The sequence below is a fragment of the Streptopelia decaocto genome (assembly GCF_964273445.1).
Source record: "Streptopelia decaocto genome assembly, chromosome: 7".
Lineage (NCBI taxonomy): Eukaryota > Metazoa > Chordata > Aves > Columbiformes > Columbidae > Streptopelia > Streptopelia decaocto.
Window position 1 is genome coordinate 17,153,347 of NC_138661.1, and position 24,629 is coordinate 17,177,975.

Sequence of the window (24,629 nt, forward strand, 5' to 3'; positions counted from 1 at the left end):
AAAAGCATAGATGAACTGTTGGTATGTGAGGCAGAGTTCTTCAGAGTGGCAAGACCTGTGCTGTAGTCAGTCTCCTGAATCCAGGTATCTCTACTAAAACAAAAAAGCCTCCACAGTTCTCTTTCTGGACCCAAATACTCAGGTCACAGAACAGTCCAAGTACATTTGAGCTTTTTTTTTTAAAAAAAAAAAGGTGCTAAAGCAAAGTGTTGTCTGGACCATTATCAACAATAACTCCTAGGATATCATACATAACTCGCAGGTATCAGTGTAGTAAAGCACAGATGCGAAGGTCAGTGTAGGTGCAAGCTTGTACTGAGCAAACTGAGGTTGGTGAGACAGGAGTGAGCTGTTCAGCTGAGCTCTGCAGGAGTGTAAGTGGCAAGCATACGCCAGAAGGTCTTACTGGGGGTCTCAGGGCTGATTTAATTAGGAAGCGAACGTTTTGACTTAATTCTCAGAAATGTGCAATCCCAACATGCATGAATCCCAGTTTTGCCTTAGGTTCTTCTATCAAGCAGTGAATGCCATCGGTGCCCAGTCCACCAGTCCCTCAGTCTCACTGGTCGCCTTCATGCCTCTGAGTTTAGTCCTGCGCACCCTGCTTCAAGTGCAAAAATAGAATCATAAAATCATTGTACCAGAAACTGCTGTGAATTTTGTTTCTGCAAAGAAACAAAACTGCAGCTTGTTAGACCTGTTACTAAGAGCCAAACTCTGTAGAACCTGATTCAGACCTTAGAATAAACCTCCAGAGTGAAGAAAATTGCAGTGCACAGAAGAGCAAGGCGGGAATGCTCAGCCAGCTCTGGAGGAGCGGGAGCTGGCTGCTGCGAAGGGTGATGAGGACTTGGTGCCCAGCTCCTCTGTGCCTGCTCCCTGGGACCCCTGCGGTGCCGGCCTTGTGCTGGGGTGGTGGAGTGGGAGGGAACAGGTATTGATGTTAACAAGCGGAAGGATTGCAGTGTTCATTTTAAAAGTATGACATTTTATTGTGGGTCCCGTATCTCATTTCTGTGCTACACAAGGTGGGAAGTGTGGTGCGTAGCTCTGCTGTGAGTTACCCCCGCTCTGGGTGCAGGAGGGGTAGGTTGTTGTGTTACAAAAGGCAAATGCATCGAAGCATCCTGGTTTACCTCCTGCACTTCTCATCCAGATAAGGTGATTCTAACTAACACTAGTGGGTCAGATCTGTGAGTTCACTGCCTTTTGATGAATGGTGTTGTGGAAGAATGTCAGTTTTCTGACCTTTTGTTGTTTTTCTGTCATTTCTCTGCCTCCCCTTTTTCATTCTGGCTACATGATCTATGAACATAAGATTGAGCAGGGGTCCTTTCTGGGGGGATACTCATCTGTTTCCCTTTAAAAGGAGGCAGGAAATGTGAGTGAGAGAAGGTAGATTCAGAGGAATAGGAAATTCAGGCTGTGTAATGGGGTTGCATTAATAATCATGAGAATAAATTGCTAGTCCTCGCACTGTTTTTTGAAAGGGATATTGCAAAAGAAGTCAGTAATTAATATTTAAGCAGTTTTGGGTTTTTTCGTGAAGCTATTGAAAACCTAATTATTAAAAAAAATTATTTGATAGAACTTAATGCCAGTTATTACAAAGTAGTGAGAGAACAGGTATTCAAACGTCAGAATTTCCCTGTCAGGGCATGGCCATAGCAGTTAGATTTTCAGAAGAACAAACAGTGAAAAATATTTTTTTTCTTAATCATCTGTTTTCTCTGTCCGTACTAAATAACATGCTAAAAGAGGATACTAAGAGCAAATGAAGCAGTTTTTGGTTGTTTATCCTCAGTTCCACGTGTCACAAGTGCTGGAAGCAGCTCTGCTCACACTGCAGCTCTCTTCTCACCCTAGTGGGAAGAAAAACATGATTGGAGAACATCTGCTCTAGTTCACTGGATGCAAACGTCAAACAAGGTTATTTGTAAGAGAACCTGAGGCCACCTAGTTCTAGGTTTTACACATGTACAAGAGTAGAGCATGAATTCCACTGGAGAGTGCTTATTCTTAGAAAAAAGAGGCAAAATGTTCCAATATGTGAATGCAGATGCCTTACCTACACACTAAATCTGAGTGCAGAGTTTGACAAACGCTGTCTTCTAAGTGTCTGGACATGTGTGCGCATTTTTCCCTTCCAATTTTATTAACCCTTAGTTATACCAGGATCCCCTACTGGGGAGGATTTCTGACCTGCTCAGTATTTGCCAGTTTAAAATATTCTAAGCTCATTCTACAATGAGCTTGAATTGCTGGCAACAGCAGCTTTTCCCAACAGTCTGGGAAATCATAGAATAGTTTGGGTTGGAAGGCACCTTAAAGAGTATCTATTGCCCAAGACCCTACCATGGACAGAGGAACCTTCCACTAGACCAGGTTGCTCAAAGCCTGGTCCAACCTGGCTTTGAACTCTTTCAGGGATGGGGCATCCACAGCCTCTCTGGACAGCCTGTGCCAGTGCCTCACCACCCTCATAGTGAAGAATTTCTTCCTTATATCTAATCTCAATCTACCGTCTTTCAGTTTAAAGCCATCACCCCAGTCCTATCGCTACATGTCCGTGTAAAAAGTCCCTCTCCAGATTTCTTATAAGCCCTCTTTAAGTACTGAAAACCACAGTAAGATTTGTCTGGAGTCTTCTCTTCTCCAGGCTGAACAACCCCAACTCCCTCAGCCTGTCCTCACAGCAGAGCTGTTCCAGCCCTCTGATCATTTCTGTGGCCTCCTCTGGCCCCTGTCCAACAGGTCCATGTCTTTCCTGTACTGAGGGCTCCAGAGCTGGACACAGGACTCCAGGTGGGGTCTCACCAGAGCAGAGGGGCAGAATCACCTCCCTTGGCCTGCTGGCCACGCTCCTTTTGATGCAGCCCAGGATACGATTGGCTTTCTGGGCTGTGAGTGCACATTGCTCGCCGATGTTGAGCTTCTCATCAAGCAGCACCCCCAAGTCCTTCTCCTCAGGGCTACTCTCAAACCATTATTTGCCCAGCCTGTATTTGTGCAGTTTATGTTCTCATAATGAAAGCTTTCTCTATGGATGCACATATACTGGTGACAGTGGGATTGCTTCTCTAGGCTCTTGTGAACACTGGCCACTTGAGTGGCCTTTCCTACATGCTCTGGCCGTACACACATGAGGTCTTCCAACCAAATGTCCCCTGTGTGCCATCCCAATGTGTACCATTGCTGCTGTCCCCTGTCTGCATGCAATGTGGCCCAAACTGTGTAGTTCCAGGGCACCGTATAACTTTTTCAGTCACTCTTGGCAATGAGGGAATGTGTTTATAGAAGGATCAGGAGGATTGTAGCACAATCCTTGATGGATTGATGGTGTTCAGTAAAACTTTAGGGTTAGTTTTAATTTGCATCTTAACAGGAAGTTCATTAAGTAGTTGAGTGAAAGTGAGTTCCCAGATCTAACCCATGCCTGAATTAAAGTACCTCCAAACCTAGCTGCAGATTTCAGTGTTCAGGTCATCTGGGTTAAGACTATAAGCTGAGTTAACTAGACGATATACATGTGTCCTTCCATACCAGCAGTAGATATGCACTTACTTGGTAGCGCTGTATTCTGCACAGGGTCTAAAGCCAAGTCTTTTGATTTTTAGTCATTGAGACAGTGGTTTGTCTCACCATTGCAGACCACTTCTGGCAAGCAAGAAGAATGAGAAGAGATACTATTTAGGCTTCAGATCCCAATGACCCCAAACATAGCCAAAACCTAAAGCAGTGGGGTTTTTTCTCCATCCTCATCTGTTAACATCTCCAAAATTGTACTGTCCCATTGGTGTCTCTAGAGCCCATGTCTGTTCGATTTGCCTCAAGCCAAGTAAAAAACTCACATGTTTCGTGTGACGTAAGGGGTGCAAGAAACCTGGTAGGACCTCTGGCTATGTATCTTCCTCCATCATCTGCTTTCTCAGCAGTCAATTGAGACCAGTGTCAGTGCTGGGCTTTGTTGACTGTTTACAGAAGAGAGGTTATGAAAATTCAATAGCATTCAAGCAATATAAAATATGTTTAATAAAAAGATCCCTGGGGATCGAGTGTGAAGAATATTTCACAATGAAACACATTCACCATCCAGCCTAACTCGCTCTCTTCTCTTCTGCTTCACCAGTTAATCTCCGGAAGTACTTCTGGGCTTTCAAGTTTGATCAGATTGCAAGGAGCAGCCTCTTGGAAGAAGGGATCAGAGAAACATTAACACTGCTGGGAATTTGGTGTTTACCATTTCAGTGGCGTGATTTAGTTTTCTCATTTATACTGGTTGTCATTAGGGTTAAATAAAAGTCATGGCTTTTAAAAACAGTCCAGAAGAGAGAGATTGCTTTGTAGTTTGAAACAAAACGTATCTTTAGGGCTGGGCAACATATCCAGGGTTGAGATAGCATGGTAATTAAAATTAATGATAATGTAATGATCCTTATCCTGGAGGAAGACTTGTTTGCACATAATTAAGTATTACATATGCTAAAGTCCAAGTTTGATGTAGGGGAGGAAAAGTCGATGGACTGGTGATATGTCACCAGATGTAGTTCAGATAAACTAGGCTGTATATTTGGTTTTTAATCAAGCGTAATATGTGTGTCTGTGAAGAGCTGCAGCTAAACTTTGGTGCAGTGAGTTGACCAGAGAACTGCTGTTCCTAAAACAGGATTTATTTGTTATTTTTCTATTGCATTTACCATTTGAGACATCGCTAGCTGATGGCTTGGTAAGATAATATTGGGATGGGTCTGCCATTTGTCCCAAGCCTTCCTGACGTCTCTTGTGCCCGTGCTGACCTTGATGGTACAGAACAATGGTGCCCATACAGAAGGGTTTTCCATGATGGGAAAATGTCTATTCACCAAATTCTCATTGTCATCCCATGAACAACTCTGCTGAGAACCAACACCTCTGATGTAATTTCTGATTCAAATGATATTACAGAGGTCGGAGGGATCTGTTTGCTTTGATTTTCAGTCTTACAACGTCCTGAAGTTCTACACTTGGCTGGAGCAGGCCAAGCCTAAAGCAGCAGCAGTCTCCATGCTGCGTGCGACGTTCCAGGGCAGGTCATTTCTGTGTCACTGTTGCATCTATCCATGGGCATTCCGTGATGCAGGAGAAACATGCTTTTCTTCCAGGCTGTATCTTTTTCTCAGTAATGAGGTCGCTCTCGTTGCTGGGCATGTGTGCTCAGAATCATGGCAGGCTCTGGATTTACAGCTCCTTTTCAAGGAAGGAGATGGGCTGTGGAAGGGAGTTGGGCAGATCTGGTTCCTTTCACATTGCAGTGGGCTGGGGATTCGTGTGTCATGAGCTGAGCACATCTCTGGGAGAGGGGAGAGCAAGACCATTGGATGAAGTTTCTTCAGGATTCAAAAGCAGCACTTGAGCTGCTTTCTGAGCTCTTCAAGCTGAGCCCCAAACCAGACGTCTACTGCTATAAAGCAAATACCAAAACAAAAAAACCAAACCACAGAACAGTCTAGCTACAAAACCTGATTATTGGTTTAAAGTTAACTTAAAGCCTGGCTATATGTTATTGCCTATGTTCTTAGTTGGAGTTGATGAGCAGGACACGTATTGTATGGCATTTTTTTTATTTTAAATGAGGCAAGTGCGTTTTTGGGGGATGAAGGGTTTGTGGTGTATTTGGGCAGTGGGTGGTGTTAAACAGATTCTCTGCAGGCATCACACTTGAACATTGTTCCCTGCCGACCTGCATCCTAGTCTTTGAAAAGTCACATCTGGACACAACTGTGGACCAAAGCCAGAGTCTGACCAGCACCACCAAATTCTGAGTCAGGCCTGCAGCACTTTCTTAAAGCAGGAATCTCTCCCTCTTGAACACAAGGGTGGGAGGATTTAAAACCTTAGTTAACTGCATAGGCATTACAGAATATCTCTTTGGTGATGGCCTCTGATTAGTTTTCTAAATGACACAAAAGGAATGTGGTGTGTTTAATGCTCTGTAACTGCATAAGTGCAGCTTCTCATCTGTACAATTTTGCTGAAATGCGTTCCCTTTTGAACTAAAAAGGTTAAATAAAGAGCTAACTTTTAAGTGTTTTTATGATCTTTTTGGAGCAGTTTCTAGTTCTTAATAACCAGGTTTGTTGGTTTAGTGCACTTCAATATGAGAGGTCAGGACTTTGTGGAGGAGACTGTGTTCAAAATCTGACCTGCATCTACAAGCATAGTGTTCTCTTGCATTTCTCCAACTTCTTCTAACTAAATATTTAGTTTTCTTTCGGAAACTGACTGTTCTAGCCTTACAAGGGTACACTGAAACACAATCCAAGTAGCCTGAAGTCCTGCAGCAAGCTTAGAGAAGTGTGATTTTTTTTCTTCAAGTCTTGTGCAATGAGTACAAATCATCTGGTTGCCTGTGCTTTCAAGTGTCTCTGTCAGAAATTTGCCATGTGTTACTGAAATGCTTCACTACTGTGGCCAGACCCTTTCTTTTCCATCCTCAGTACAGTAGCTTCACTGGCAAAGGATTTGATTGAACTGAAATGCAGAACTCAAAACTTCTTGAAGCAGCTGAGAAGGGAGGACGACAGAGGCCTGTGTGAATCAGAAGCAGCATGCTGACCATGAGTGGGAACAGCAAGGTGTTGTTTCTTTTGGTAAATATGAAAGTAGGAGGTGGTAACCTTAAAAAACAAACACACACATTTTTACTATCCTGTATTGCATAGCTAAACAAGGAAATGCAGCACCACAGGATGTGAAAGCCAGTTTTTGTGGGTTCAAAAAAGAAATTAGATTGATGGCAGAAAAACCTATTGAGAATGGATAAACCCCTTACTTTCCTGATTAAGTCCCTAAATGGCTGCTGCAATGGGGTATGATGTGGACAATGTCATGATAAGGTTTCTGTGGTTTTATACTGTTCCCTAGACATCTGACAGTAGCCTTTGTCTGCCGATTTGTCCCGTTATGATCAGGAGTCACCCTGATGCTGGGAAAAAAACCCAAAAGCAAAACAAATGAGCAAGGGACGCTGAAGAACTCCCTGGCAAAGACTAAGGAAAAAAGGAAGTGCGGAACCTGAAGGAAAAACAAAATACAGAGAAAAAAGTGAATACTGGGGAAGAGTTACCCCAGGAGAATGTGAACACATACCTCATCACTACATACATGCATCTGAGTTTCCATCCTTTGGAGGCATCGCAGGGCTCCGCACACCTGGCACACAAAGGATGAACCTCATCCTGGGGAACAAAAACACCTTCCTGATCCCTCTTAGATGAATCTTTTTGGTCTCTTAGAGAGACCACTCTTCTCTTGTGGACCAGGATAAGCTGAAGGGCATAAGGAAAACCAGAAACACATAAGCTGGTTCATATGGTGTGTTTAAGTCCCATCCCCTCTCATTCCTCCTATTGGTTGTATTGTAGTCAGATGGGAATTGAAATAAAAGAACGGTGGACATCTCATCTCTGTAGTCTTCTCTGGTCAGTATCTGGAATGAAATGCATGTGAAGTTATTTTAAAGATGCTGGTGCAGGTGCCTGCAGGTTGTACCTGCTGGCTGAGGTGGGATGCTGCCGCTGGGGACCCCACCTTGAGCTGGAGAGTGGCCTCTGAACCACTCCTGGGCTGTGTTTTCCTGAAGAAGTGGTCTGAAATCTGGCTGACTGCAGTTTAACCCTGGATTTTGGCAGTTTTACATAAGGCAGAACATAATGAGTAGACTCATGCTGGAGAATAAAAGCACTTTTGAAATGGGATGCAAAGTTTAAAAATGAAATTAAAATCCGTGGGTATTTTTTGAGGGAAACTGATGTAAAATGAGTACAGGGCTGTGTGAAAGTGATCATGACCTCTAATAAATGAAAATCCTTTAAAAATTTTAAGTTGGTTCTTAGATGCATTATTAAATGTGGGCTCTGAGACTTCTCTGGGATTTCCTGCTCAGTAGGATAAACAGAAAGAGGAGAGGAAAGGGTGGTAACTTCATTCATACCTAACTCTCAGACTCTTACACGTGAAGAAACGATAATTGCCCAGTTGGCAATGATGTGTTTGCAATGCTTCATTTTTCACTGTGCTATGTGAACATCTATCCTACTATTTGCCTTTCATACAGAAAATTAATTTCTTGTCTGAAATAGACTTCCTAAGTATTTATAGGGGAAGAGCTATAAAAGTGCACCAGTGTTACGGAAAATAACATGAGTGTATTGGCTAGCTGACAGGATATGTTTATAGAATATTCTCTTACTTGGGCAGACTTAAGGAACAGGCATTGAGGACAGCATATTCGTTTCTGTAACAAACCAATAACCATGGTATATAGAGCAGGAGTCATCCTGCAGATTTAGAAGCAAATTCAAATAAGCATCTAGCCCAGGCTCATGAGGGAAGAATACGAACTGAGTAAAGCACATAGTGTAGAAGGTTACGATTTCTAAAGATCTTCAGGTATCATCTGTGTGCCATGAATATGCCCTGGCTTAGATGTGTCTTCTGCTTTGTTGTAGCCAGCAGAAGCTGTGGCAATGCCATCCTCCTCAGATCTCACTTCACCTTCTGCATCCCTCCAGGAATCAGCAGACCTCTGCTTTCCTTTGCAGTAGGATCCAGTCCTGACACCACAGGAGGATCAAGCCCCTGGCTCCTCCAGTGAGGTGGTTGCACTGGTTTCCAGTGGCCCATCTGCACAGTAATTACTGTATGGGCATAGAAAGCTCATGGTTGAAGTAAGCGTCAATGTCATAAGTGTCTGGTTTTCTCCTGAACGGTGGGTGGGTGCTTGCCTTCTTCATCAGCCTCACACCAGAAAAATGCAGGTGAACAACGAGGGCTTGTTGGGAAGGAAGGGCCTTTCTGGTTTTGTGGTTTCCTTATCAGTCAGTCTTGGAGTTAATACTCACCTTCTGTGAATCTGCTGGAGTATAAAGCCTGTGTCCTTGGGCCCAAGCAGGGGTGACAGAAGGAGATGAGAGAATTGAGCTGTACAGGGTGTATTTAGCTGGTGCAGTCCCAGAAGTCCAGTAATGACTGTGCTAAGATCATGTCTTGGTCTCTCATTTAGAAAGAGCAGTAGGGTATGAGTCTTGTTAAGCTTTGTTTCCTCTCTGCCTGTTCCTACCTGGAAGCCTGAACTGTTGCTCTCAGATGAACAAAGTACACAGGATGCCTCCCTCCTCTGGGTATTGGTATGAAAGCGGTCTGCAAAATCAAGTAGCATTAGCGACAGATCTTGGCATGAGCAAGGTAAGCTTACTGCCATGTGCTCTTTCATGGTACCCTGTTGTCTTGGTTGTGGCTCCCCAGCTTTTTCAAAAGCTGTGATAGCCTTACCACCATCAGGTTTGCAGCCGTGTGCTTTGCAGCATTACCCAGCTTGTGATCATCTTTTTTTTCCCCAAGAAACTTGGCATGTTCTCTGCTTCCCCTTTTAGTAAAGCATCACATCTCCCCACGGTTTCCTGCCTTTGTACTTTGCTATACACTGTGCAGACAATTCCTAAGGAACCTAAAGAGACTATTATTAAACACTTGACGGAGATGCTTGAAATGTTGATGTTGCATGCCTGAAGACTGGAAAATATTGGCACCTGCTGTGGTTCTCTAGGTCTGAACACAGATATTTTTTTTTCCACTTTCTCAGTTCAACAGTACAACCGATTCCTTGTCCTGTAGAGATGTTGCAACAAGTGCTCAGGGCATTTCCTCCTCTTTTAGTGCTAAAACTAAGGGTTTCCCGAGGACAAGCGCATTGTCAGACTGAGTCCTGGTACGTTCCTGCCTGTTTTCAGGTCCTGTGTTTCCTCTGACTCCTGGTACTTTTTTGGAAACAAAATACTGCGCTTACTCTTGGAGTGAGAAATCCCCCTCTGTAACTGGCAGCACGTTGTATTTTGGCAGGGGATGAATGAGTTTCAGGAATTGCCTGTACAAGTCTCGTATGTCTAACTACAGCATTTGGCTGCTGCAGTTGGTGCATGAACGTGACTAATAGCCAGATTTACTGGAACAAAACAAGTGCTGGTACCGCCCGGGTTGGTGTCCTGGTGGGGTGCTAACGCGTCCGTGTTCGGCACACGCGGCATTCCTTTCCGAGTGCTTTCCCGTCCGTGTCGAGCTGAATTCAGCAGCACCGAGAAGCAGCAGCACCTCCTCCACATTGCGTCTCGGAGAGGAGCTGCTGGGGTCAGGTTTTGACAGCTGTTCCCTGTGAGACGGAAGGTACATCACTCCTGCTTTTTAAGCACAGTGTTGAATTTTATAGCACCCTGTCTGCAGTGGCCTGATGTCTTCTGTTGCTTTTTTTGTCTGGTAATGTGAAGAAGTGACCCAGAAAAGCTGTACCCTGCTTTGCTGCTGAACACGTGGCGCTCGGGTTTCTACTAACAAATGGCGCCAGTCCTGGCCTCGGGGAAGAGGAAGGAAAGCTGAAATGTTCTTGTCAGGGCAAATCTCACAACTCTCATGTTTGCATAATCTCAGCTTCTCCAAATATGAGTTCAAGGTGAGAAGAGCAGCCTCCCCACCCCAGAGAACTGAGGTGTTTGTACAACACGTGTCGAGCTTGTTTCTGAAGTGCTTTGAGTGCTGATGTGCAGATCCTTGTGTTTGAGAGACTCTACAGAACTGAGCATGTTTGGATACCTATGTGGTGCTGATGGCACAGCTACAATTACATGAAATCATCTGTTGGTGCAAAGGCCAACAAAGCAATCTCTAGTAATCACAAGAATGCAAGAACATAACGTTTAAACCAAACAAATGGACAAGGATTTCAGCTTCCAGACATATGAGGAAATCTCATATAAAGCTTGAGCCGTGTGTCTGTGTTACGTATCTTTGCAAATCCTAATGTTATTTAGGATCACATTCTACATTCTTGGAATAAACTAAAATGCTGGTCATAGTCTTACAGACTTTTCCACTGTACTTTTTTACTTCAGTATTTGTTTATTTTCTCTGTATTTAAATACTTCAACAAAAAAATATTGTTCAGTTGATGCATTTGGAATGCCTAGTCACTCAGGACAGACCAAGGAACTGATACATTCTTGGTTCAGATGGAGTCAAGCCCTAAAAGATGAGGTTTTCCACCCCCCTCCACAGGCTGTCTCTTGGGGAGTCCTTCTAGGGTTTTGTCTCTTGTTTTCACTGTCTGCAAAACGGAATAGTGATGAGTACTGCCTTTGTAAAAAGGGAAAGATCTGCACATGGGGAGTGCTGTATGAGAGCCTGGGAGAATTGCTGGTACACCCTGAGCTGGAACCTGCTGCTGAAGCCCATTGTTGCTTGGGTTGGTTCTCTGAGGGTCTGCTTCAGCTTCCCTGCCAGTAAAATGAGCCGCCATTCGATAGCCCAGGGATGCTGGAAGAATCTTTGATGCATGTGAAACTTCATGCATCTGAAGAAGTTTGTATAAATGGAATATACATCAGTGACAGAAGCACGGTTTTTCTATAAGCATTCTTTTGTCTGCATTTTAGCTATAGTAGTTGAAAAGTTTAATCTTACTATTTACTCTGTGGGTGTTTTTTTTTTTAATCATTGCAAATACAAGGTAATTCTATTCATCTACTGGGAAGCAGATTAGTAACGTTTTGACTGAAAGACATGACCACATGTTTCAGAAATCTGCTAGCTGTCCTTGAAGTGTTTAGCTTTCCCAGACCTGCAGATACATTCCTTGTTTTGGAAATGCCATGTCTCTGAATGTCTTGTCTCCCTGACTTTACCGCAGCATTTTCGATCTGCCTAAAAGAAAACGCGTACCAAGATTCCCAAAGCCTGGAAAAAGGTCATTAAATAGATCAGACAAAAAGGAAATAGCATGTCTACTAAATCAAAAATGTTTTATACAAACCATGGCGGGTCATGCTGAGAGCTGTCTAGCTTGTTGAGCTTAGCAATGTATCTCTCCTTGAAAATTAGCCAAGAATTTAGCTCTTTCCATAACTTTCTAATCCACCTACACAGCGGAGTTCAGATCCTACAACTGGGGTGGTATGAACCCAGCATTCTTCCAACTGGGTAGTCTTTAATGACAACATAATTAAGAATAGAGTTTAGCCTGTGATTTTACTTCTCCTATTAGTAACTTTTATATTCTTCTGTGCAGGATGTATGATATGTAGAGCATAGGATTTCAATATATCATTGCAGCATCATTGCCCACCAGAAAGTGGGGTGGAAGATAATCAGCAGGTGCCAATGAAGTATTCTAAGTCTTTGCAGCTGTTTACTGCTCAAAGAAGTGCAGTTCCTGAAGACACAAGATATTCCTTTTCCTTTGGGAAAGGATCTGGTGAAAACTGGGAATTGACACTGAACAGAAAGGGGAACTTTGCTCTTCACTGATCAGATACTCTTAGCCTCAAAGTATGGTGTTTTTTTCTAGATGGATGTGTCTGTGTGGCTCAAGGCATCTTCTGGTCACTGTCATGCATCCTGTCACTGGCTGTTGGGAACGCGGAAACACTTTTTGTTTCGTCACAAACTCAGGGGCTTCCCAGACAGTAGGTATGGGCTGCACATGGTATAGTCTGGCCTTCTAAGGAGTCTGTGTCCCCTGTATTTCTTGGCGTAGGTACAGTACATCTGGGGCATTGTGGACAACGGCCAGGAGCTCAAAGGGCTTCGTGCACAGCTCCCTGCACCCACTCAGCGCCCCTTGTCTTCGTGGTCTAGTCTGCAGCTATGCTGTAGCTCAGTTTTCTTCAGTTCTTTCGTATCTGAGGATTCTTTCTCTTGAGGTTTTACTTGACTTTTTCATAGATACTTCATTGAGAAGACAAGTGAATATAAGACACTTCTTTACAACTTTCTATTTGTTGGATAAATCAAAAGGATCCAGCTACCCAGGAAAAAGGAAAAATGTGATTGTATAAGCTTGAGTTTTGGCAAAGTGGGCTTGAGGAAGGACTTGGTTTTAGAACTACCACAGAAGGAATTTATCCTTGAGAAAGTTTTTGGCAAGATAGCAGCAAAGGGGAAGGTCAGGGATGGTGACAGGGCTGAGTCATTGATTAGAAGAGCAGGTTGGATTCAGGGGTGGACAAAAAGGACAACCAGCAATGTGTGAGAAGACCTAGGGGCAGTCCTTTAACTAAAGGACCCCCAGGATGAGAGGGCCTAGACAGTAGATATTTTGCTGCATTTGTGAAAGGGAGGGGACAAAGAAGAGATAAATGAAGAAGTGGCCATTATATGTAGAAAGCATAGCAGTTTTTAGAATGTTTTAATTTTTAGGGAAAGTACCTCCCATGCACCTGAAATTCTGACTAGTTGGGTTTTAGGCATCACAGAGATAACTGTTATATGAAGTCTTCAGTGGATAATACAATGAAAAAAAATATACCTCAGTACATGTAGTCCTTATGTCAGCAGATAGGATCTACTTGCAGAGTCTGTTACAACTCTTCCAGCCCAATGCAGTACAAAGAGATACACAGAAGACTTCCCTTGCTGTGTGAGTCCATACTAATCAGTTAGGCAAGAGCAGGAGGTGTAATCCAGGCCTAATATGCAAAAAGATTCAATAAGCAGCAGCAGCAGGCCTGTGCTGAGAAGCCCAAGACAAAACAGAGACATACCGCACCTTACCAGGTGAGCCAGGGTAATATTTGTACTCCCTTTTAAACAAGTAAAATTATACTAGTAAGTTTATTTGGGAGCCAGTCTTTGCCAAAGTGGAGGTTATGTTTCAGGAGACTATTTGTCCTGGCCAATGCTGCTAGATACAAACTCAGAAAATCATCCACAAGCTCTTTCCTCGGCTTTCCTTCACGGCATTTCCTCATGTGGACACCCTCACTGTCATGCTCTTTTGACAGGAGATGGTAGCAGGTTCTTGGATTAGGAGTCAGTGTAGCATCTGAAGGCAGAAAATTAGATGTATTTCTCTGTGTATTCCGACTATACAGGTCAGCATTGTTCCCTGCAAGACAGGAATGCACATTTGGGAAAACAGGATGATTACTTTGCAGGGACAGTTCTTGTGAATTCAATTGTCTGACAGCAAAGGCAGTTCATTCCACCTGACACTATCTAGCTAAAAGTTGCATGTGTATTCAGTACTAGAAGTCTACGTTTCTCTGCAGTCAGGGAGCAGAGGTATGTCCAGAAATAATTAGTATCAAACTATTGACTGTATAAGGCAAATCACTGTCCAGCTGTACCCGTTGCCACTGACTACACTGGTACACAGACAGCTCACATAGACAAGTTGGCTGGAGTTAGGTGAGATGAATTCCCCCATCCGTCACCGTTATCCGTGGGCACACAGCATCTGGGAGCACCCAGCCACACTCTGGAGGCTGCTGCTGCCAGGGAATTGGCTCCTGGTGCTGGCACATCGGGCAGGGACTTTGCTCCAGTGGAACTGTCCTTCCTCCAGCTGCCTTTTTATTGCCATCTCCCTCCTGCACAAGTGTTACTGGAGGTGGCCAAATGCTGGACTTGCTGCTTTGAAGCATTGAGGTTTTCAGGGAGTAAGAGGCTCTGGCTGCTGCTAACTGCTTGATGTGCCCAACATCAAACCAAGGACTCAGGCATTCATTGCACCAACAATGGGGTCAAAGAACCAGCCTCATGAGAAAACAGCCCATGAGAAAACAGAAATAGAAACCACTTAGTTCTGGATACTATTGGAGGGCTGGCATCTTTGCTGATGACATCCACAGAAATACTAAGCTTGGGCGCATGCCCCTTCCAGTTCAGCAGCCACTACCTCTTCTTCACGGTGCCAGCCAGAATCCTGGTGCACAGGATTTCTTCCTTGCAACCCATCAGCAGTGTGGAACGCGGCTTTGGGACAAGCGGATGAGGACTGATGGTCTTTGCCTCCCAATGTCTTCACGCAAGTGGTGCACAGTGTTTTCATCGTCTGGGATCTGGTGTGGGAGTGCTGTTCCCTGCAATATCTACCCAGAGTGTTTTGCAGTTGTTAGCAAAACAAATGGACAGTGCTGTCTGAAGACTTTTTAAGGGAAGAAACTAATCCAATGTAAACAAAGTGGTGTGTGTGCATTCCTTTGCTATAGTTATACTAACATAATTGTAACAGAAAAACGTACACCAACAAAGCTTTCCCACGTAGGTAGGTCTTTCCTGGTTTTCTCTCTGGTGTTTAAAATACATGTAGCTTGTTTGTCCCAGAAGTTCTTTCTTCTCATTGGTTTCGGAGTGGGTCCTATCCACCCCACTTTGGAAAAACAATGAAATCACACCAGTCCCTGTAGTGGGCAGCAGCCTTGGGTGGTGCACCGTATTCCAGTTAAGCCATCGCAAACAAGTGCGGAGCAGAATTCTTCAAAATCAAAAACAAAACCAGTGTTTCACAGTTAAATTTTTCTTAAGTGTTTCAGGATTGTCTGCAAGGCTTCTTGAAGATCTTCATTTGAAAGCATAAAATGTTACTTAATAAAAACTGTTCATCTGGTGCTATTCCTTCCACACAACAGAGTGCGAGCTCTGAATGATGAGCAGTGTAGAATGTAAAAGTCCCCCATGTGCTAGAAAAGTTTGCTGACCTGTGCAAAGGGAATGTTAGGGCAGGGCGTTACATTCTTGTTTCCCACACATTACATGTAAACTTGGGATCAATGATCATTTGCATGTGCTCTTGAGTCTTAGCTTAGGTTTCTCTATCCTTGTTTAAACATATATTTGGTTTAGACTAAACAGTTCTTTCCACTATTGTTGTTGAAATAGCATGTTCTTATGTTTCATCCGTGATGCAGGAAGAAATGCATTGCTATTATATAGTTGTGTTCTGGGAAGCTGCTTTACATAATAAAACTCAGATGAAACCAATGGTCATGAAGTCTGTGGAGAACCCTGTTGACCTCCCAGCACAGGGGTGGACCCGCAGGAGTGCTGACTGGAGATGCCACAGGCCTTGCTGTCACCCCTGCTCAGCAGCGCAGCAGCAGCAATACGCCTCTCCTGTCACCCAGTGCTACCCCAAGATCTTGCTGTGTTTTACAGATCTGCATGTTAATCTCTTGCACTTCGTGTTCACATACATGTGAGCTGGTAAAGTAATAAAAGGCAGGTGGTTATTTGTGTTTCCCCTGTCGTCGGTGGCATGGTGTGGCTCGAGCTGGGGCACAGCTGCTGCAGGACTCTTGCTGTGCAGTGGAGCCTTGATCTGGGTATCGGCTGGTGCTGTCAGAGCCCCTTCCAGCACGCCCCTGAGATGCTTCTGTAGCTCAGAGGGATTTTTGTCAATATTTCACGCTCCTCGCAGTCTGCTGCTTTGCCTCTGACCCAGCATGTATAGATTGGAAGTGGTATTTACTGAAAGCGTGGGACATGCATTGTGTAGTCTCTCCCAGGATTTAGCTTCCAAAAGCTCATTAAACTGATCTGGTTAAGGGCCATCAACCGTCTTAGATTAGAGCTATAAAGAGCTTCAGTGGACTCTACTCTTCTGGGTACTCCAATGTCTGCAAATGAACTCTGTCATGGACAAGAAAAAACTGCCTGTGTCATGTCTTTCGTCATGCCCTCTGCCATAAATATACTCACTGGTGTTTTTCTTTTTTATTAGACAATGTGCTCTGTGTAAGACATGGAGAGACTGATTCTTCAGCCAGGAGGAAGTAACTAATTTAAGTCAGTAGAGTTACAGGCAAATAAAATCAGTGAAGAGTTCGGCATTGGGCCTTCAAGGCTCACCTTAGATTCCTGGGTATGACTACCATCCCAGTGCATGAAGCAAACTGGTGTTCTGCTGTGAATTTCTCATGTACATCAGTTGGTTATGAGGAACTTGGTGCTACATATTCTGTTCAAGTACATGACGGCCCTGGTGCTCACATCTTTCCATCAAGCCCCAACACATCGTGTATAACAATATATTTGCACCAAATTCAGTGTTCTACTGCCAGGTACCCCTGAGGCTCCATCACCACAAGTCAGCTGAACACTTCTTTGTAAAACCTGCCTCTTTGACCCAGAGCACCAAGGAGAGGAGGTGAATCCCTTTCTTGAGAATCAGAAAGGAGCATCCTGCTCTCTGAGGAAAGTGGACATAACATGGAAGTCTAGATCTAAAAGGTAGGGGAGGATCCTGTACAGACATAGCTTTCTGAAATGGTTGTCTCTGAAGAAGAGTTCAGCTGGGGGAAGAACGCTGTCAGGTTTGCTTTGCTTTGACTTTCAGCTTTATGTTGTCTTTATCTTTTTATCATTTCTCTCCACTCTAAGCTGAACTCATTATGGTGGTTCTTTTTTTTTTTTTTTTCCAAAAACAGAATTAGCACTCCTAAATTGTGTGGAAATTAAAAGTTCTTGTGAATTTTTGGAATAGTTCTTTATTTATATTCAGTTGTGAGATTTTCTTACTGCCCAGATGCTTCAAAATCACTAGTTTATTAGAATTGAAGTCTGTAGCTCTGCAGATATTCCATTTAACATAGATATTCAGTGCACAATTCCTTGTACGTCAAGCAAGGGTAAGGTTAAAATCGTGCCCTCAAAGCTGAGTTTGCTCTGCCCTCTTGTGTCTCTGGAATGTGCTGCCAAATAGTCCTCAAATACAGCTGCATTATTATGAGAACTGGAATTTTCCCCCCACAGACATCAAAGTAAGCTGCAAACACGAGGGTATTCAGGTACGGGTTGCTTTTTCAGTGGTGATTACAGATCGACACACGTTTGAACTAAATCTGTTCTGCCAACATTCCGCCTGCACACACATCTGAGGCGAAGGGCAAACAACTTGAGAGTATTTTTAATACAGCTTACAAGTGCTAGAATAAACCTGGTGAAACACTCTGTGAAGCTGTTGTTTTTATGAATAAGGTTGTGGGGTTTATGAAGCTTCAACTGAAAAACTATCTCCTAGAGGAAGGAGTGAGGAAGAGGTTCTTCCAGCTGATAGAGACTGGAAGTTGTGGGTTGGCCTAACTTGGCTGATTCCTTAATGTACCAGCTTTTGACCTTAGCAGAAGTGACAGTCCAAAGCTGTGATAATTTTACAGTGATTAAAGGGATTCTGAAGGGCAAAAAAAACCCAGTTGTGTAGTGATTTAAATTAAGATACCTTCAAGATAAGGTTCAGCTGCATGCTAAAAAAAGAACCTGCCAGTTTCTCTGTGTGGTTGCTTGTTTTTTTGGTTGAAAATGAACTTAGAAGGCAGTGGTGAGCTGGAAGTTCAGATTTGCTGCCCTTATTGTATTAGGAGAAAAAGGCATTGCCCTGACTGCATCCTCGCTGTTCCCCTGGGAGCAGAGTGCAGCAGTGCAAGCTAGTGGAAGTGTTTTACTGAAAATATATTTATTTTTGAAGGGTCTTAAGTGTTTTCAAATCACAGAGCCAACTATTCTATTAAAAATGGCTTTTCTCAACAAAGTAGGAAGTTTAAAGTTTGATACAATCTGCTGTAAATTTTTCAGAAAGCTTAAGGCTTAACATTTGCTCCATGCACGATGGATGAGGACTGACCTGAGCCAGTCCTGATTTTGACATGGATGTTTTTCTCCTTATCTTAACTGAGCATTTACAGCAGAGACCAGCACTTTTCAGGAGGAGCTTTTTTTGTTTCTCTGCATAGAGCATTCTGCGATTCGGAGGTTGTGCGCCCTGTTTCTTCAGCAATAATCCTGGCAGCCTTTTCAACCACGGGGAGCACTCAGGCACAAGCTGTACTCCACTTGTAATTGCTAAGTAGAATTAGGGGGTCACAGACTCATGCTTTGGGCCAAGCCTGTTGCATACCCAGGGGACTCCAGGCCTCCTTGTGTGCTCCTTTGACCGTGTCCTTGCTCCACCTGTTCCAGAAATTCACTACCAACTTGTTTTACCTTCCCATTCTCCTCAGCGTGCCCCTCATTTGGTGCTCCTGTTACTTTCTGTGTGTTACCAGAGAAGATGCTGCTGCTTATGAGACAGTACCGAGCCTGGTCAGAAGACAGGATATTCTAGAGTAAACACACCTTTTGTTTTATGTTTTTTTAGTAACACTCTCGGGATTTAGGTAGGTGATGATCAGACTGAAACTTCAAAAATGTAGTTTTTTCAGCTCTTAAAATTACCTCGGTAGCGTCAAAAAGCCTTTTTCCGGAAGCCATCCTTAGACCAGCTCCATAAAGCACCCCCTGCCAAGGGGAGGCAAAGCATTCTCCACACTTTGCAAATGCAAATGTAGAGATAGGACGTGTTTAGGGACTTGGTCTTGGTCTTGTGGCAAGAGGTTGATGGTGCTGGGAATAAATTCTCGTTCCTCAGCCTATCTGCTCTGCTTCCTGATCCCTAGGTTAGGTAGTGAAGGATGATGAATTACTCAGTAGGGAGATACGTTGAGACTGTAAATCTGAAGTTTAATAGGCAGTGCCCTCCTCAGGGTTTTTTCCAAGCCCCAGGTTTTGAGGTGTCCTCACAGAAAATCTCTGACCTGAACTGTGTCTTTAAACTCCTTTTCTGAAGACAAAGAAATACAGTTTGTTGATCTATGAATGCAGAGCATGGTGTCTGCAATTTGTTATTTGTTGTCTTATCTCTCCAAAATCATAAGGACCAAAGAAATATTAATAGGAAACTATTTAATGGTTCATCTGTTCTCATGGTTTATTTTTTTCCCACAGTGATACAGAGCTGCCTTCTGTGTCAGCACCTCTTATAGTGCAAGGGCCACCTACCCTCACTGCAGGACTGTCTTGTACAGCCATGTCACAGTGGTTTCCATTTACTATCACATAAGATCCAGTTCAGCTGCGAACAAACATGTATTGCCTTATTTTTCCTCTGTTTTGCCTACCTGCTGTATGGGAGTGTGTGTTCAGTGTTGGGTTTCTTGTGCCTTCTTCTTTTTGATGGTTCGGGTATCCCATAACTGTCTGCAGGCCACTGGTGGTGCTCAGGCCCTGGGTAGAGGAGCACTGCTCAACATCTCTTACTGAAGCAAGACCCAAGCATAAAGATTTCTGCCAGTTCTCACTACCAGAAAACCGTTTTTCCTCAGCCAGTATTCAGTCAGCATCTTCCCCATCTTCACATCCAGTTAATTCTGTTACTATTGTTGAACCTCACCCGCAACAATCCCCTCCTTGGCACCAACACCCTGGTTGGAGTACTCTTTCACCTCCCTCTTGATGGTTAGCTGTGTTACTCATCCTGTTAACTGGCCTTCAACAGTCGTGTTTTCCACCTTCATGGCAGCATCACTGCTCCATGGGAGTGGAGCGGTGCTCTGGCAGTACAGAGAGAGGCGATTGCTGCTGGTCACCCCCAGCCCACATGTGCCACCTTCCCCACTGTCTTCAGAGGTCCCCGCCTCCCCTACACTGAGCCTGATCCCAGCTGTGATCTCCCTTCAAAGGTGATGGAGGGATAAAGTGTAGGTAGCGGTGGAAGGACAGAAATGGTAGTTGAAAAAAAAGACCAGCATAGAGAAGAAATGGGGATGGGGGCGAGAAAAAAGTGCAGAAAGTGAAAAAGAAGAGAGAGGAAGCTCCCTATGAAATCAGATAATCTTGAAGAAAAGGGAGAATAATTTAAGGAAAATATAGAAAGCAGACACCACAAAGTTTGTGCCAAGGCATACAATAAAATTTAGGACAAAGATGAGGAGGAACACAGTGACAGCATTTTGACTTGTAAATTTAATTATGGCATGTTGTTTCTAACAACAAAAATGCTACAGATACTTTTGGTATTTGTCTGAAGTGAGAGCTGAAGCCTCTCCTGATCCAAAGAGTCTTTCCGTGTTGCTCTTAAGTTGGCAGTTCTTGATGTGAGATGGTCCACCTGGAGTCCTGGCCATATTTCAAAGGCACGTCTCTGAGAATACCAGGCACTTGGAAGAAGAAGGAAATACCACTCTCTAATTGTGCCCCCTAAAAATGTACAGCCGCATAGCAGTCCTCTGACTTATGGAGAGATTTTTCCTGCTGATATCTTCGGCTCAGTAAAGGCTGCATGAGGATAGGGTTAATGCTTATGGATAGCTGGTTATTGTGTGATTCAATGTATACACCCGAAGCGAGGGAAGAAGTGCCTGCGTTTTAGCTTCAGATCCAAAGTGGAAAGCATAGAAATCGCATTTGTAATAATCTCTTGGGAACTCACATTGCCTGTTCTCACCTGTAGATTGTTATGTTTATTTGTTTGTATATTTAGTGTTGTCCTTTTTGGCAGTGGTTTCCCCTGGTGACCAGTCACTACTGGTTTGCAGAGAAGCAGTGACAGTGGCCAAGGGTCCAACACCTGACCACAACTCAGTAAGATCCTGCTAGAGCAGCTTGTCCCGGCAGGAGGAGAGAGGAGGGCTCAGTGTACCACTGGATGTTCACTTGCGCTTCGTGGATTGTATGGTGTAGTTCCATGGATGTAAAACAGTATTGAGATTGACCCTCAGCCATTTAATTAGGTCTGTCCTGCACCTCAGTGCAGGGAAGGTGTGCTGAGACTGCTGCCACTGGTAGCAGGAGCTGGCTGATGAGAGAAAGCTTCAGCATGTGCTTGCCACCCTCAGAAGAAGGAGTGGATCATCACTGGCAGCTGGAGGACTTTTTAAAAAAATCTACAGCTATCTTTTCTTTCTGCAGTGTGTGCAGTTAGAGCAGCAGCTTTCTAGCTGTAGGCCATCGTGAAGTCTTGTGTTGAGCAAGGGTTTGTTTGTCCTCAGGTCTGGCTGTGAATTCATGATCTGTTTTAGAGGCTTCAGTGGGCTAGAATTGCATTTGTGATGGAGAAAATGCCAGTGCAGTGCAAAGTCAGTGGGAGCACTTTGAGATGCTAAAGAGTCTTCTCTGCTAATTTTTGTTGATCCAGGTGGTCTTTTATAAGAAAAAAAGTCAAATAAATGACTGTTTGCCCCTTCCTCTATCTCCCCATGCACTTGTCATGTAACCAGCAGGAACGCTGAATCCTCCCTGTCTCCCATTCCTGTTCACATGGGAGAGAAACAGAGGGAAGTGAGATGGAACTATATGTCCCTCTGCATCTGCACTCTGAAGGCAAAGTTATTTGTGAGCCTTAAGCATATGGGTGGGAGAGCTGCCAAGCCAAAGTTGTTCCCCAGTATCTGTAAACTAAATCTGATTCCTTAAATTCATCCAACTAAGGAACTTTTGCTCTGGCGAAGGCTTGTAAATATTACAGTACCTGTCACTTTTGGATGCCGCTTTCTGTTTTCATAGCAGGGAATTGAAAGCTTTGAAGCAGGGGATGTTTTGTTTATCTTTGTAGAGGTTGACCTCAAAGCATCAATCTTCCTGCTCCTTTTAGGATGTATGAAAATAGTCTTTTCTTTTTGCAGAAAACTTCTTGTAGCAACAGTATTGCTAATGACCAGAGTTCTCGGAGGTTCTCAGAGCGCTGAAGCATGTATTAAGATATGGATATCAAAATACAGAGAGTTTTGCCTCTGTTCTTTTCAGTGATTCAGTTTTCCCTTCTGTGTGAGAGAACGTGCATAAACCTATACTTATAATTAAGTGAAAAGCATTAGTCTGAACCATGCTTATAAAGTGATTTCTGGATGCATGGCTCTCAGAGTATGTAGTTAGTTTTGCTGGGGTTTTAGTTTGTATGCACCTTTCTGTTTCTGCACCATCTGCACAGGGTAACCTCCACCTGTTTGGATTCTCTGTGCTCACTGGAATAGATGTGGATGGTATTAACAGTCCCATTTTGCCTATTTTCATGTTTGATAGAAACCTGTGACTTGAGTTTGCCAGATACAGTTGCTCCCATCATTTGTGCTGCTCTCCAGTTGCTTCTTGGGGGAAGGTATCATGCTGTTTCTCTTGGAATAAGTCTTAGAAGTGAGTTTTGGCAGATCCATTCTGGATTGCAGTTCAGTACTGTGCAGCTAACTCAACTTATCATATAATCATAGAATAGTTTGGCTTGGAAGGGACCTTCAAAGCTCATCTAGTCCAAACCCTCTTTCAGTTTAAAGCCATTACCTCCGTCCTATCACTACATGTCCTTGTAAGAAGTCCCTCTCCAGATTTCTTATAAGCCCTCTTTAAGTACTGAAAGCCACAACAAGGTTTTCCTGGAGCCTTCTCTTCTCCAGGCTGAGCAACCGCAACTCTCTCAGCCTGTCCTCACAGCAGAGCTGTTCCAGCCCTCTGATCATTTCTGTGGCCTCCTCTGGCCCCTGTCCAACAGGTCCATGTCTTTCCTGTACTGAGGGCTCCAGAGCTGGACACAGGACTCCAGGTGGGGTCTCACCAGAGCAGAGGGGCAGAATCACCTCCCTTGGCCTGCTGGCCACGCTCCTTTTGATGCAGCCCAGGATACGATTGGCTTTCTGGGCTGCAAGTGGTTGTGTCCAATCTTTCAGCCACCAGTACCCCCAAGTTCTTCTTGGCAGGGCTGCTCTGAATCCCTTCATCCCCAGCCTGTATTAATACTGGGGGTTGCCCCAGCTCAGGTGCAGGACCTTGCACTTGGCCTTGTTGTTCTTATTTGGGTGATATTCTTGCTTTGACTTTGTCAATGCTTGCACAGCTTTTGTCTGAAAGTCTTTGGGCCCGCTGACCGGCCCCAGAACCATGGCTGAAACCAAGGTTCTTTTTGCACCTCAAGTTGCAACCCGGCCCTGTTGAGTGGTGGAGATTTGTGCTTAAGTACTTCAAGTCCTACAGTGTTTTCCTGCTGCATTCGTAAAGGAATCAAAGTTCACCTACAGTGAATTCAACCTACTGAGTCACTAAGAGGGCTGGGTTTTGACTCCAGCCTTATTGCAACCCCATGTGAACAAGCGCAACAGCAGCAGAAACACCTGGAGCAGACCTACCCTGTTTACTGTGGTTTCCTGTGTTTTTCCTCTTTAGTTGAAGTCCACTGAGCCGTCTTGCCAAGTAGTCCCAGTGTCGCAGCAGTGCTGGCTCTGGCTTTGCCAGGCTGAATGAGCACTGCTGTCACGGCAGAGGTCTCAGTGGGCAGTGGGATGTATGACATGGCTGACGGCTTGGCTGACGTACATCCACTCTGCAGTCTGCCACCTGAGGGGCCCTACAGTCATGGTGGCTTGGTGAGACTGCCTACTCCAGCCACACTTGCTGACCATTCAGCTTTTTTAAAATGCTTTAGAAAATTATGCTTGAAGACAAAATATTAAGAGCTAAGATCCCAACTGCTTTTCACCTCACTGACTAAGTCTTGTGCAGCTACATATTCCTAATCAGGTGATCGTTTTTGCTGCCTGTGAAAACACAGGCTTTATATTTCCATTTAGATTATCTGAAAATTGGACCTTTCACGTCCTGAAATGTTTCTAGAAACCCAAATTCAGGCCTGGTTGATAATCTTTCTGCTGCTTTAGTGTCAACTGTTAAAGCTCACTATCAAGAAGCAGTTAGTGTGGAGAGAGCGGGTAATGGTGCGGCTGAGAGGCTAAACACCTCATCTCCATTTGAGTCTTTTTTTTGTCTTGCAGATGAGAGGATCTGTTCACCACCCTTTATGGAGCTGACAAGTGCCTGTGGAGAAGATACCTTGCAGCTTATAGAGAAGAAAGGACTGGCATTCCCATTCAGTATGTACATGGGCTTTTCCTTTGTGCTTCTGGTAGGTTCTGAATATTGCACATGCATCCCCCAAGACATAGCCAACACTGTGGGAGTGTGGATTTCATTGCCAAAGTACCAGGGATGTTAACACCTTCCTGGAACAAATGCTCTGAAGCATTCTG

The 24,629-nt window shown here is 44.1% G+C and overlaps 1 protein-coding gene across 2 annotated transcripts in view; it reads left to right on the top strand.

The window, feature by feature from the left end:
• Window positions 1-24,629, top strand: part of ITPK1 (inositol-tetrakisphosphate 1-kinase) — a 149,350-nt gene that overhangs the window by 102,200 nt on the left and 22,521 nt on the right. For both annotated transcript variants that reach the window (XM_082059620.1, XM_082059621.1), the window contains exon 6: window positions 24,375-24,473. In XM_082059620.1, coding sequence (XP_081915746.1) covers window positions 24,375-24,473 — 99 coding nt within the window. The remainder of the gene's footprint in view (window positions 1-24,374; window positions 24,474-24,629) is intronic.